The sequence below is a fragment of the Idiotropiscis lumnitzeri genome, chromosome 2 (assembly GCF_059441095.1).
Source record: "Idiotropiscis lumnitzeri isolate Australia: NSW breed Sydney's pygmy pipehorse chromosome 2, RoL_Ilum_1.0, whole genome shotgun sequence".
Classification (NCBI taxonomy): Eukaryota; Metazoa; Chordata; class Actinopteri; order Syngnathiformes; family Syngnathidae; genus Idiotropiscis; species Idiotropiscis lumnitzeri.
In genome coordinates, this window is record NC_142392.1 from 3,199,151 (window position 1) to 3,213,750 (window position 14,600).

At 45.3% G+C, this 14,600-nt stretch overlaps 1 protein-coding gene across 1 annotated transcript; it reads left to right on the forward strand.

The window, feature by feature from the left end:
• The first annotated feature begins 312 nt into the window (after positions 1–312).
• Positions 313–14,568, forward strand: ccdc146 (coiled-coil domain containing 146). Its single transcript, XM_088281643.1, has 21 exons — positions 313–414; positions 908–1,123; positions 1,753–1,810; positions 2,409–2,500; positions 2,620–2,713; positions 2,829–2,902; positions 3,153–3,380; positions 3,462–3,551; positions 3,806–3,902; positions 4,450–4,542; positions 4,752–4,919; positions 5,744–5,832; positions 6,055–6,219; positions 6,297–6,372; positions 6,464–6,612; positions 6,697–6,925; positions 10,576–10,686; positions 10,766–10,903; positions 10,962–11,087; positions 11,738–11,860; positions 13,276–14,568. The coding sequence occupies exons 1-21, from the start codon at positions 332–334 to the stop codon at positions 13,477–13,479; spliced, it is 2,703 nt and encodes a 900-aa protein (XP_088137769.1). The 5' UTR covers positions 313–331; the 3' UTR covers positions 13,480–14,568.
• The last annotated feature ends 32 nt before the right edge of the window (positions 14,569–14,600 follow it).

Below are 14,600 nucleotides of genomic sequence, written 5' to 3' on the forward strand. Positions count from 1 at the left end.
AGTAGCACCAAATTTACCCGCAGCAACTCATTCAGTGAAGGCGACGGATAATCGGGCCAAAGGCGCTTTTGCACAAAAAAGGGAAATCAGCGACGTGTTCTTCTCATCGCTGGATAGCTTTCATTGCTTTCTAGTCTTTTTTTAATTGATTTTTTTGCGCTCCGATTCTTTCATTTGTGTCGATTGAAGGTTTATCGAACTGTTTTAAAGCCTTTTAGCTTTATCGCGAGACCATTTCCGACCCCTCGTTAACACGAAGAATGACGACGCATTTATTTGTGTTTTCATGCTTGCGTTTTATCGACGCCGTACCGTTTTGTTGCCTTTTTAGATGCTGTCGCGGGGCAAGCTGAGTCAAAGCAAAGTGGAGAAGTTGAAAGCCGTCTACAGGCGACTGAGCGATGAAGTGAGGAGGTATGCTTCGTTGTTTTGAGTGGAAACAAAAGTCGACCCCCTTGCATTTTTCTCTGGTTGATACGCGCGAGCCAAAGACTCCAAAGCGCAAGTCGAGAAGAAAGGCGGAGGTGCCAAAACTAATGCGGCCATTTTAACCCTTAGTGGAGTTGAACTCCAGAATAAATTCTTTTAAAGCCCATTCCATTTTTTTTTTTGGTGATCAGCAGTAGAACTTGGGTTCGTTTCATTTCATTTTTGGACCCAAAACGCAATTTAGTCGTAGTAGTATTTAGTAGTGTGTACGTGTCCTTGCGTCATCGCTTCTACTTTGAAAGTGAAATAATCTCCCTCATCTTTTTCCACTTTTGTGACGCCCTTTCTAGTAGAATTAATGTGACAAACACTTGGTTCATGTTTTTTTTTTTTTTTTCAAGAAGAATGCAATATTTCCATCAATTGAATGTGTCCACCTGTTGGCCAGAACATACCTCATCACGCCTTCCTCCGACAGTGCCCAGAATTCCGAGGCCCGTCTCTTGGAAGAGGCGAAGAGACTCCGCGTGGATCTGAGGCGGCTCCAAGCCGAATCGAAGAGAACGGAAGATCCGAGCCGCTCCGAGGGGCCCGCGAGTGAGTCGGGCGAGCTGAGACGGCAGCTCCTGCGGGCGTTCAACGAGCTGAGAGCAGCCGAGGACAGAGACTACGTGACGCAGCACCAGCTCAAGTGGTGAGACGCACGCATGCATATGCTTTCGCCACCGCCGGTCGCGCCGAGTCCACGTATCAAAATCTTTGACGGCGGTAAGCCACTTTTTGAAGGGGGGGGGGGATAAAACAACAAAGTCTCTTTTTCTCGTTACTTCTAAAAAACAAACACGAGTCGCCGGCGGAATTTAATGTTTCCTCCCTCTCAAGTGTTTACATGTCCGAGCGCTCCGCGCAGGTTCGCCTCTTGACGTCAGCGCTGGAGTTATTTCTGCTTCCCGCTCTCTTTCGCCCATCCCTCGCTAGCCATTTTCCTCAATTCTGCCACAGGCCTCCCTTTTTTCCTTCCTGCAAATCCCTCAACGCCGCAAACGCTGCGTCCAAAGGGTCACATGCACCCAGAGAAATGGAAAAAAAACACTCCAGTGCTCCCCCGGAGGTCACGGGGAGGTCACTGGAACATTACTAGGCAACGTGATAACGTGCATCGGTGCTTCCTGAACATTCAGTCCGATGACCTCTTTGGAAAAAAAAAAAAAGAAAAAGAAAAAAAAAAAAAACTCATGAATCGCTACTTTGGGCTCCCCCTTTGTTAGCGATTTTTATATTTCTCTCGTTTTCCTCTCACATTCCTTTCCCGTTTTTGTGCAGGCTCCGGGAAGAGAAGCGGTGCCTGCTGAAGGAGAACAACATTCCGCCGAAACTTGATGTAAGTTTATCGCAGCGCCTGTCACGTGGCGTCACAGGGACGAGGATTTCGCTTGAGGGAAGATGACGTTAAGCCTTCATCCGCACGTCGCCATTGATATTTTTCGGAAGATGTGAAAACAGAAAAATTGTCTCTTCGTCATTATAAGTGGAGCATCGTGGGTGATTCGTGTTGCATTTTATTGATTTTTTTTCTTTTCTCAGTTTTTTAATACGAGGTAAATGTGTCGCTGTACGTTGAGTATATTCACGAAATGACATAATAGGGAAAGTCATCCGACTGCATAAATTGAGTTTGTAATAAATAAATAAATAAATAAAATGATCATTTTGGTAGCAACACGCTAATAATCCAGTCCAAATTTCCCGATAGAACGGCCACAAGAGGGCACCATTGCCGGTATCTGTGCCAGAGTATCGACATCCTTTGCGAGTACTCCACACCTTGAAAAATCGATAAAATGACACGAGCAATTATTTGGTACATGAATATCATATCTAGCCGACAACTACTGAGTGGCGGCAAGCTGTTTTGAAATGAAATGAAATTAGCATCAGTGACCGCACATTCCAGAGCTGAATAATTAATTTGCTGTTAGATCTCGCAGGAACTCGAGAGCACCACGCCGACCCTGCAGGACAAATGTGAGAAGCTGAAAAAAGAAGTGGCCCGGAGACAGATGGACATCAGGTAGTTTTTTGTTTTCCCTTGCCGTTTCTGCGGAACATTTTCAAGAGGGATGTCGCAGCGAAAACATGAATTGTGTATGAAACATCAGCGTGTGTCTTTGTGTTTGTCCCCCTGCACAGAGGTCTGAAGGAAGACATGGAAACATACCAAACGCAAACGCTCAAGGAAGCCAAAGCGCTGGAAGAAGCCGAGAAAATGCGACAAATCAAAGAGGTGTGTGCACGCGTGCGGCGAAGCGACCGAGCGAGCCGGCGAGCGGGCGCCATCGCGCCATCAATAAAATAACAAATCTACTTTCTCCCTCTCGTGTGCGTTTGTGTTCTGCAAGGCCGAGAAAGCTCAACTCCTCGCCGCACCTGAGCAGATTTTAAAGGAGATTGTGGAGAAGCGCTCCAAGAGGGAGTGAGTGCCCGAGACGCGTTTAACAATCCGTGTCCAATAAGTGGCGGAAATGTTCCGAATGTAAACTCCAAATGAGCTGCTTTAGACTCCAGCGCCAGAAAACAGAAACGGCTCAATTGGCCACCTCGCACGCTCGCCTTTTGTCTTTGCAATCGCATCTCGATCCATCTTATTGTTGATTGTGGTTTTCTTGCTTAGAGTAGCGAGCGCGGAACTCGAGCCTTCCTTATTTCCTCAAATTGCCCGTCAGAGCTGCCGTCAAGACGTTGGGAGCGATGGACGCCCAGTTTGCAGACATCAAGCGGCAAGCCAAGGAGGCGGACGAGCAAAAGCACCTCCTCCGGGCGCAAAAGGAGGAGCTGGCCAAGGAGCTGGAGGCTCTCCAGGCGCAGGTGGAGGCAAGCCGGAGGAAGTGCGAGGAGGTGCAGAAGGAGCAAGAGGTCATCAAGGAGGAGGAAGCTCAGCTGATGGGGCGCAGGTTCGACTTTCGTCGCTCAACATTTTGGACATTTCAAGTGATGTTTGCGTACTTTTTTTCTTTTCGTTTTGTCTCAACCAGAGGGGTTCTGGAGATGAAGTTGCAAAGTGTCCTGTGCGAGCGAAAGCTGCTTTGTGAGAGTCGCTCTGCGCAGCTCAAAGAGAAAAAAAGGTAGAAGAAAAAAAGTTTTTTTTGCAAATGACGTTCATCGCTTGCCAAGAAAAATTTGCCGTTCCCTTTCCCTTTAACATTTTCTGATTTCCCGAATATAACATGCCCCTCGGAGGCATGTAGTCCTCGTCAATTTGAGGTTTTTCCAAGCTCACGCGTGCTCACAATTGATTTTTTTCCCCCTCCCGCGCACAATTCCGCGTTTCATGAGGCCGTTGATGAATATTTCAAAGACGTTACTTGCGTCTCCTCAGGCAGATGCAGGCCTTCAAGAGGTTAGAGCGAGCGCTGACCACGGCGACGGAGCAGCTCCAACACACGCAATCCACCTGCACGGATTTGCAAGCGCAGGTGAGCTATTGCGCGATGCCTTTAAGTCCGTTCGGGCTCGCCGGCGTTTTGCTCGAGTTCTGCTATCACTGTTATGACGACGGTTAACGCCCGCGGCGTGTTTGGACAAGAATCGTCGCTGTTCCTGTTATCGGGAACATTTGTGTCATCCATTACATTTATTTTTTTTAAATCCTTTGGCTTCCTCTCATTTGACTGCTGCGAACAGTTTGGGAAGCGAAAGAGTGACGAGAAGGGGACTCAAGGGAATGCTGTCAGCACATCTCACACGTCCATGAAAGGAAATCTCGATGACACGCCGGGGATTTCACATATTTCGGAAATGTCGCAAACAAGATGTTTCTGCAAATGGACGTTTTTTTTTTGCGGCGGTTTTTATGTGGTGCTTGGCTGGCTTTCATATTTACAAGGTTCATCAACACGTGAAAGCTGCGTCATCATTTATTTGATTTCAGCTTTTTAACAATTTCCCAAATGCTTCCATTTGTCGCACGCGGAAACTTTTTTTTTTTTTATTCCGCGGTGACTTTGCGACTTCCATTTCCAGTTGGACGCTCTCCCCGAACGAGGGCCCGGCGTCGCGCGGAGGATGGCGCTTCAGGAGGAAGTGGATGCTCTCAAAGTGAGCGTTGAAAAACAGGTGAGGACGTGGGCGCCATGTCGTTAGCGGCGGCAACGTGTGCCGCCTCATTAGTCCCAGTTGCGGAGACGACTCGCATCGTTTGGATGTTTTTTGTTTTTTTTTACCTGCCCGCATACTTTAAAAAAATAACGCTGTCCAAAAGTAATTTTTGTTTTTTCCCGAGCTCAGAACAATGATACATATTCTCCCTCCTCTTCCCTCGCAAGTTATCAAGAGCCGACATGGCGAGCCAGAAGCAGCGGCAGTCTGGGATCATTCAGGAGCTGCTGAGGGAATCCGACGGCCTGAGAGAAGAACTGCATCACCTCCGATGTCTGACATACATCAAAGCGGACGAGCGTGGCCAGAAGCACCGTGAGATGCTCAGAACCGAGGTGCGACTCTTGCACACGTAATCATCTGCAATAGCGGTTCAAGCGGACGGTTCAAGCGGACGCAAAGATTTCATTCTTGGGCTGAAAATGATTCATCGAATAATTTAACTGAATAATTGAACGTGAAGCTTCGCCGTGATTATTTTTTTCCACGCGGACTAGCGTAACAGATTCACTCTGGCTAACAGTTAGCCAGCTGCACAAAACAGCCAACTCTTCAAAATAATTTTGGATTTTTCATGATCATTATTTCATTTTGAGTTTTTGTTTTGAAATTGAGTTAATTTTAATTATCATTCGTTAAGCTTTTTTTTTTGTTTGGGTTTTTTGCTTTAGTATTAACTTTAGTTTTTCTTTTAATATATGGAATATGTGTCGAATGCAAGATTTCAAAAAAAATAATTGATAAAAATATTATATAATAAAAATATTTTTTAAAAACCAAATAACACTAAATATTAATTCACAAAGACAAAAACAGAACATTATTGTTATAATTATATTTAGTTGTTGTTAGTTTTATGAACGTAAGATCCAGTTTCAATTAATTTTCTTGTATTTCGTTCATAAAATGCTTCGTTAATTCTCTGCCTCCCATGTCATTCACCAGCCCAGACTCCACCTTTTAAAGCCACACGCACTCCAAGTCACAACTATTATTGTGAACGAAAAATGAGAGCATTTTCCAAAGAATAAATAATTCTAACTCACACTTTTCCGGATTCATCCGTCGGGGGCTCCGTTCAAACAATATTCGCTGCAGCCCTACTCATCGCTACCGCCGCCATAAAATGCTCCACCTGTGTGATTGAATCCATCCGCAGCAAATGAAGCAGCACATCCAACAGGAACTGCGTGAGAAGGAGCTCATCGTGATGCACCACAGCAAGCTGAGTGCCATGCTGCAGCGCAGGTGTCGCTCTCTCCTTTTTTTTTTTTTTCCTTCTTGGTCATTCTTCTTGTGCAGACATCCACCCTTATTTATCGCAATTCATTTCATGTTTGCGAGGGTGACGACATGATCTCGATGCAACAACGACATCGACCTGACACCAACACCAAAGCTTTCTCTCTCTTCAAATGCATCTGTTGCCTGATTTCGAGCCGCTAATGAATTGTTTTCCTTTTTCCTCAGAGTGCTACAGTACGGCCAACTTTACGACGTGATCACAGAGGAGAAAAATAAGTACGTCAGGCTGAAGCAGATCGCCTCACAGACCATCGTGGAGTTGATGGAGCAGGCCAAGGTGCTGGAAAATGAGCTGGAGATCCAAAAGAGCGTCGTCGCCACGAAGGACAGGTGAATAAATGACGATTTGGGAGAATTTATGCTGTATTTTTGATTGATTGATTTTATTTATTTATTTTTTTTTACAGTTTACTGACCAAAGCTCAAAAGAAGGTCTCCAATAGCCTCAAAATGAGGGATAAACTCCGAGACGATATCTGCAAGGTCTTCTGACGTTTTCTTCTTTGTGTTCTTCAGAGTTGGATGATGATGATTTCTTTCTTTTTTTTTTTTTGGTTTGTTCAACATCCCGCAGGTAACTTTGCAAAGGCGCCAGGTTAGTCAGGAGCGCGAGGATACCCAAGTGGAGCTGCAGAGACTCAGGCGAGTGATCAGCCTCCAGGAGCAAGCGCTTTTCGACGTGAGCCGCAACCAGGAAGGGGCCGTCCGGCGCCGCAATTTTCTGTGCGTGCGACATTCGAAGCGAGCGACACGTTTAACAGTTCAAATAAGCGCGCCTCATATCTCGTCCGCGTGTTGACCCGCCAGCGGCATCCAGCTGCTGGAGCACGAGGAGGTGTTGTTCGACTACCAGGAAAAGGTCACCTCGCAGGAGGCGGCCATCGCCGAGGGCAACGAGGCCATGGGGGACCTGGAGACGGAAGTGCGGGACTTGACGGCAATCGTCAGCGAGGCCAAGAGGAAGGTCGGCTTTAAAAAAGAGGAAGTGCTGGTCCAGAAGAAGATGGAGGAGGAGCTCATCATGCTGCAGGTCGAGGTAAGCATAAGCGGTTAACCTCCCACTTCAAAGTGCCGACATCTCCGGATTCCAGGAAGGGCGTGAGTGAGCTTCAACGTGCATGTTAGTCGATCCGGAGTCGTCTTTAATTGTCGTCTTCGCACCGCAAGCAAAGTGAGAAGAACCCAGCTCGGGAAAAGTTTTTAATGAGCATTATATCGGCGGACTAGAAGAGAGTCGAGTTTGTTAAAGAAGCAAGTGTGTCATTTGAACTCTCCCTTGGTTTAAAAAAAAAAAAAAAAAAAAAATTCTGGCATTAATTGGATTCTTCGGTTTTTTTGTTTTGTTGATGCACACTGACTGAGGAAGGCTTAAATGCGCCTCAAAATGTTTACAACGCTCCGAGCGACAGTTTTTTATTTTTCAAACGACAGCTTTTTATGGCGTCAAAAAGATCAATCATTCCGAAGCAGCATCTATAACCTGTTGTAATCTTTTCAAGAGGGGAAGTATAAATAATAAATTCACGTAGTTGCACAAGTGCGCACCCCCCCCTTTCTCGATTTATCTGGGCCTCACAAAAAGCTGAAATTTTTATCGTCATCAGTTGTCAGCGTGCGTCAAGAGATCGGGCGTTGTCACTTGGAATCGCGCTGACGCGTTTGAGCTCATTGTTGGATGCCACTTTGCCACGTGTTGCCGAATACGCAGACAATCCCAGACCCTCCCGCCTCCCTCCCATCTGTTTTCTCTGTCTGCCGTTTAGTAATTGTTTTCACGCAGTCTCCCAAACGCTTTTGCGCCACGTTTCCGACGATTGCTCTCTTGTCACGTCATCAGCGCGATGACGACTGGATGGCTTGTCTTGATGCTGCGAAATAATCATTTGGACTCGACGGTTGTCATTGTTTAACATCGGCTATTCTTCTCGGTTCATCTGGCCATCCATCCAGCACTTGCCAAATATTCTCCCCCGCCCTCCCTTCAATGTAAAATGGATCATCTTCCAAACTGCTCAGCTTGCTGCACGAGGGGCCGGCGGGTGGTGGTGGTGGTGGGGGGGGGAGCCGAACGTAATCTATTGCAGGAAGCTTGCCAGTTGATTTCATTCTCGATGTGAATTCAATCCCCATGCAGGTTGTTTAGTCATCCATTTCTCATCTATTTGTATTCATCTGTGACCGCTTTATCTGCTCGTTGCAACCTGGACGCTCCCCCCCCCCTCACTTTTTGATGGCAAATTTAAACCAAGATGGATTAGGCCATCTGCGAGACCATTGTAGTTCAATACACGGCGGCTGTCATTTGCTTGGAATTTTAATTGTGGCAAAGTAAACACAGACTGCCGTTGGAGTCGGTGTGTTGATGAGCTGCTGTGGATTTTTTATTTATTTATTTATTTTTTTAAAGTGGCATAGCTCCCTTGCAACAGTTCCAAACAGCCCCCCCCCCCCTCAACCCCCCCGCCTCCACCGTTTACGTGGTGCTTGTGACGGTATTTGGACAAGAGCCCCTCACTCCATCACTTCATTCTTCCAGGGAGGGGCGGATGACATGCTGCACACTCCCTTGTGGTGTGTGAGTCATATTGTGTCCGTCCCGAAATTTTCCATCCAACCTGTCTGGAAACGGCCGCGCGGGGAAATCCACAGTCGAGACACGTGGAGCGGCAAGATACGGCAACAAAAACGGGGCTTTGCTCGAAGCCGTTTGTCGGGCGAGAGCTCAAATGTTGCTCATAGCATTTCGCCCATATCACTTCCTGTTCCTCCCCACCGTTGGAAAAAAATGTGACACCTTTAATAGATAAGTCCTCCCCATGCAAAGAAAAAAAAAAAATCACTCCCACTCTGCTTATTCCCAACACCTTGTCCGCAAATATTCCACATTTTATCACAAGCTTAGCTTTATTTTTCTACCTCCTACAATATAAAGACTTTTAATTTCATGCATGGCCTGGGTCCTAGTTATCATTCTTTTAATGTGTTCTGAGACTTGCTGAAGCCTGAGGTCCTGTGCTTTTTCTCTCTGTTCCTATCTATTCCTGACAAGCAGTAAAAAGAGGCGGGTGGCTCCGAGTTGCGGGGGCGAGGGGGGGGCAATTGTCAGGGCTTAATCATCATCAAGTAATTTGCCGGGGATAATCAGGCTTTAGTGTTGAAACTCCTCCCATTTATTATTTATTTTTTTTAATCCAATTTGGCTTATCTGACATTGTTTAAAAAAAAAAAAAAAAAAAAAAGCAACACTGTGTTCACTCGGCTTTCAAAAATCATGGCTAGTAATTAAGAGCCTGTTGTTGCCATGGAAACTCTAGATCACATACTTGAGTGGACTATACATGAAGTCGCCCGGTGTTTCGGTTAAAATGATTTTAAATGCAAATTTACAACACCGGCCGGGAAGTAAACGCCTCGTTGTCAGCCTGCTTTGAGATGAATTATTCTTCCAAATATTTTTTTATTTCATTCTGGAAGAGACATGTGGCTGAAATGTGGTGCACGCTTGACCCCGGAGAGATTTCTGAAGATGTGCGACATGATTTGTGTAAAGCGTTGGAGGCGACGCATGTTGTTGAGAGGTGCTTGCAGATGGCAGATTTTTATTTTTTTTTCCTTCTCATTCATTAAGCGATCTTACGTAGGCAGGGCCGTGATGGCACTTTGTCGCACCGATGATATTGCCGTTGTTTTTGTCAAATGTGTAAATTTCTGTATTATTCTGCAAACGGGAGATAACCCAAATCAGTCTGTCAGGCCCATTTTTCTTTTCTTTTTTTTTTTTGTTTTGCCTCACTTCAGCTTTCATTCTTTCACTTTTGATTTCACATCCTTTATCTGCTGCCGTTTGATAATGTTCTGCTCCTCGGCTTTATCTCCTTCCTCTATCGCTCTCAGCGGATCTCCGTCTCGCTCTCGTCGGAAGCCCATAAGCGCCGCGTTTCGCCCCCTTTCACGTGACACCCGCCGCAGCTGTATTTAAAGGGCCGAGACGTCACTTTGAATCACGCCGGCCGCCCGTTCACACTCGAGAGGCTTCGTTAAGCTCGTGAAGTCAGAGGAAATGGGCATCATCACTTTGTTCCACGCTGGCTTTCGTCCTTTTTTTTTTTATCTGCTGCGCACACCTTCACACACGTTGCGACGCAGGCGTGCAAACGCGCATGATCCGCGTGGTTGAACTTCTGTTTCATAAGACGGGTCACGCCGGGTCACGACCGCCTGTGTCTCGCTTTTTGTTTTCACACCCTCCACCTCATCCCCCCCCCCACTTCTGTCTTTCCAGTTACTTCCTCAAGCTTGATCGCCTTTGACGTCTATAAATATTTTCTCCTGTTGGCTTTTTTGCTGTTTTCGCAGCCCTGGCGATGGGTACCCGTGTTGACTTTTTTTTTTTCGATGTTTGCCAAGACCGTATAAGAATAGAAAACATTTATATAGTTCTGCTGCGAATATGCAGCATTTTGTGAGTAAAATATTGCGAGGATTAAAGATAAAGCGACTCAGATACAATTCCAAATTACATCGAAAGCCTAAAGTGAGCGTAGATAATAAAATAAAAAAATGTCAGAATGACTCAAATCGCATCATTTGGACTTTGCTATACATTTTCAAATTTTTATTTCATTTTTAATTTTTTTTTACTCATATTCATTCTCACGTTAATCTCCTTGCATCTGAATTACGCAGATGTTAGAGGTGCGAGACAAGACAATCGATAATCTAAACAAAAGAGCAGATTACAAAGAGCTCAAAGGCACCGATCCTTCGTCCCTCGAACTGGTCAAGAAGATCGAGAAGGTACGAAGCAACTTTTCCACGCGTGCTCAGGTGGACGTTGTGTTTTGAAACCTCTGTGTGCGCGTCCCTCCCGGTGTAGCTGGAGGCCAGCCTTGCCGAGAGGGAGAGGCGTCTTTTGGAGAAAGAGCACCTCGTGGATCAGGTGACGCGTCTCTCCAAGAATCTCCAAGAGCAGAACGACAACTGCAAACAAGACAAACTGTCGCTGGCCAAGAAGGTAAAAGTCAAAGATGAAGCTCGGGTAACACAATCTTCATGATGTCTCTCTGATCTAGTTGAACGAGCTGCGAAGCCACATCATCGACACCAGCCGCCGCTTGATGGCAACATCTGCAGAACTTTCCATGAAGCAGGCGGCCGTCTTGGGCCTTCAGCAGGAAGTCAAAGAGAAAGAGCTTCAGGTCAGAGCGGAACCGGGTTCCTGCAGGATCCTGGCCTCTGTCAAGTAGATTTTTCCGGTTTTGAAAACGGATGATGACACATGCCCCCCCCCCGAGAGAGAAGGACTTAGCTAGAAAGCGAAGCGCGGAGAGTCTCCGTTGCCGAACTACAGTCAGTGAATCAGTGGTTCAAAATATTGACGCTCTCCTTTATTGCGTCATCCGCTTCTTCCTTGTCAATCTTGCTATTTTTTTGTGGTTCAATAAAATAAATAATAAAATAAAATAAAAGACATTACAATAGATTGGATGTGAAGCCTCAAAACCCAATCGAGGGTTTCCGTTTTTCCGTCGCAGCGCCACAGTAAATGTGCAGTTGTATTTTTGTTTTGGTGATTTTTGTGACTCTCGTAAAAGTTGAGCCTTAAACCACAATTTTTTGTTTTCTCTCTACGTTCATAAAAGAGAAGACATTTTTTTTTTTGTCTTTTTATTACATTGTGCCACGATCTTAAAAAGGTATTATACGCCCTAAAAAAAAAATCTGTTTGACTTTTTACTAGCTGAATCAGTACTTCTGCTTTGACATTTTTTTTTTCCAGACCATGAGTACTTTTGCCAACCTCAAAAGTCAATTTACGACGTGTTGTTTTATCGTTACGTGCCTCCAGATGGACAGATGCCAGAGGCGCTTGGAGCAAGGCCTGCCGCCCTCCCCCGAGATGGAGGAAGACTGGAGGAGGATGCTCCGGGACAAGAAGAAGAGACAGAGAGACAAAGAGGAGCGAGAGCGGGTAAAGAAATACACTCACAAAGATCATTGGTCAAGACTTGATGAATGCGCCTGAGGGAGAGGAGGGGAGGAAGAAAAGAAAGAGAGACAAGAAGCCAGGCAGGAATTGATTAAAGCTGGAAGGCACGGAAGTGTTGCTTTATACCTGCGCGCGTGTGTGTGATGAGACTGAGGAGGAGATTTAACACACACACGCACGGCAGACAAGGCCAAGATTAGCTTTGTCAACATTTGCAAGCAAGACGAAAAGGTGGAAACTGGCACACCGGCCGAGCAATCCGGCTGGTCTCACCTCTTAGTTATTTTTATTTATTTATTTTTTTTCAAATCTCGTGCGCTTTATTCCTGTTTATAGCCGCCGTCCCTGAAAAGAAATTTTCCACATGCAAATGAGAGAAAGCTCGTTAGCGGGATTCAAAGCGCGCCAATGAGCCACTTCTAAGTATTTAAGCTCTTCCCAAAACGCCGCGCAAACGTCCCACTTGAACGCGTTTCCTGTTAGCCATCCACGCGTCCTCAAGCTAATATTTCTCGTGCCGGCCGATAATCCATCCACATGCTCGGAAGTCTCTGCCATTTCAGATCCCCTCATTTCCATGCTGCGTGACTGTGAGGTCACGGGGGCATGGTTGCGTTGACCCACTTAGCGTACGCCAAACTGGATGCACGGAATGCGAAACGTTATACGTGCTAATTCATTCGTGGGCGACGTCCAAACAGATCGGGTAAAGCAAATCATTTTGTTTTTACGATTAAGCTAGCTGGTGGCTAGCGCCTCTCAGTTGCATGTAGTCCCGCCGGAGATAATTTGACGGCTCAAACACGTTTAAATGCAGGTGTTCAGGTTTTTGAAGCGTCATTTCTTATAATTGGCGACATTTCATTCTTAATTGGCCACTTTTTTACTTCACAGGCTCTTTAATATCATTTCTCCACTCCCTAATTTAAAAGGCCATTTAGTCCAATCAGAAGTCGATTTTTTTATTTTTCTTCCCACATGTTCTGCAAGCAAAACACGGTTTGTGAATTCATAAAAGGCGAGTCGCGACACGAACAAAGTCTCCAGACACATTTGCAGAAAGTGCCTCCAAATTCTTGCGGGGAAAAAGTGCATCTGGGTCAGAGCTTGGCCAAATGGCTTTAATGAGCCAGAAGACCACGCGTGGCACCTTAATCACGGCACTGCTGTTGTTTGTTCGCTCTCCACTTCCAAAAAAAAAAAAAGTGTTCTGCATTCTTGAGAGAATAACCGAGTGATATATTTTGGTCATTCCGAGCACTTGCGTTTTTGTTTTGACGTATGGCAAATATTGAATTTATTATTCCATTTTCGTGATTATACTCGGGGCAAAATTGAATTTCAGCTGCGCGCTCCCAAGGTCACGCATCAATATTAAAAGGTTGCCTCGCGTGCAGCTGGCGGACGGCGACGAGTGGAAGCGCCTGGCGAGCGGACGGTACACCACGGCGGAGAGCCGACCCGATGCCTACCTCCCCGACGCCGAGGCTCTGCCGCTGCCCAAACCTTACGGCGCGCTGGCCCCCTTCAAGCCCTCCCAACCAGGTGCCAACATGAGACACATGCGCAAACCGACACATCTCAAACCCTTGGAACTGTAGAAAAAAAAAAAATTCTATTTACAGCCACTAGCTTGTTTCATTTTCGTCGTCTCCGGGTGCATTGCCGAGGGTTTTAAGCCGTGAGCTAAATAAATACGAAGTGTTGAAAAAACAGGCGAGGAATTCAAGGTGGTGCCAAAAGGAATGAGAACACGCTAAATATTCACTTGATTCCCGGATTCGTCGTAGCTTGGGAAAAAAAAAAGAAAGAAAGAAAGGCACGTCACTAAATTGGCGTTGCTGTTGCACTTGAGTGATTTTGAGTTTATTTCTGTTTTTAAGACAGTTGCCAGGGGTGGAGTAACTCGACGTTTTATGACTCAAATGTATTTGGAGCTATCTGAAGTACAATGTTGAAGACGTCTTGCCAGAAATTTACATATTAAACTCCAAAAGAAGTTTCTGGAATATATTGAATAAATAAATTATTTCATTTTTTTTTTTTTTTTTTAAATAAGTAGCCCACAAAGATAACTTTGAAACTTTTTTTTTTCAACAACATAAAACAGATTTGTTGGTTATTTGGAAATAAGCTTAACATATGAAAGTAAAATTTACCAGTGCTCAAAGATAAATGCAAACTCGTTTCGACTAATCGCCACAAGTTTTAAAACAAGTCATGCGTTGTGGAAAAACTACTCGGTTAAACTTTCATTTTCTGGAATATACTGGATAGACAAATTATAACAGCAAGTAGCGAACAATTCTTGATGGGCTGAGGTGACGGGTGACCTTTTTGGTCATTTTTTTAAAAAAATGATTAATAATGCTGGTAACAAAAAATTCTGCTAACCCAGAATTTCTATCTGACTATTCTTGAAAAATGAATCATGATCTAAAATTGAAGTTTTGCTTAAGATATGTTTTAATCTAGTTATAGTCTAGATGCTCGTTTCTAAAAGCAAGAATCGGTAACATGTTAGCGCGTCTCACACGTAACGGAGGAAAGGACAGGTCAATAAAGTTGTAAGATATTGTGTTCGGGAGTAATGGTGTGTGTGATCATCCGTTGCTGGCAGCTGCTGAGAGCTGTCGGATTCATTTAGTGCCAAAGTGTTTGGGCTTCATTAGGCCATTACATAACACGGACCGGACGGAGGCCGGGAGGGGGGGGGGGGGGG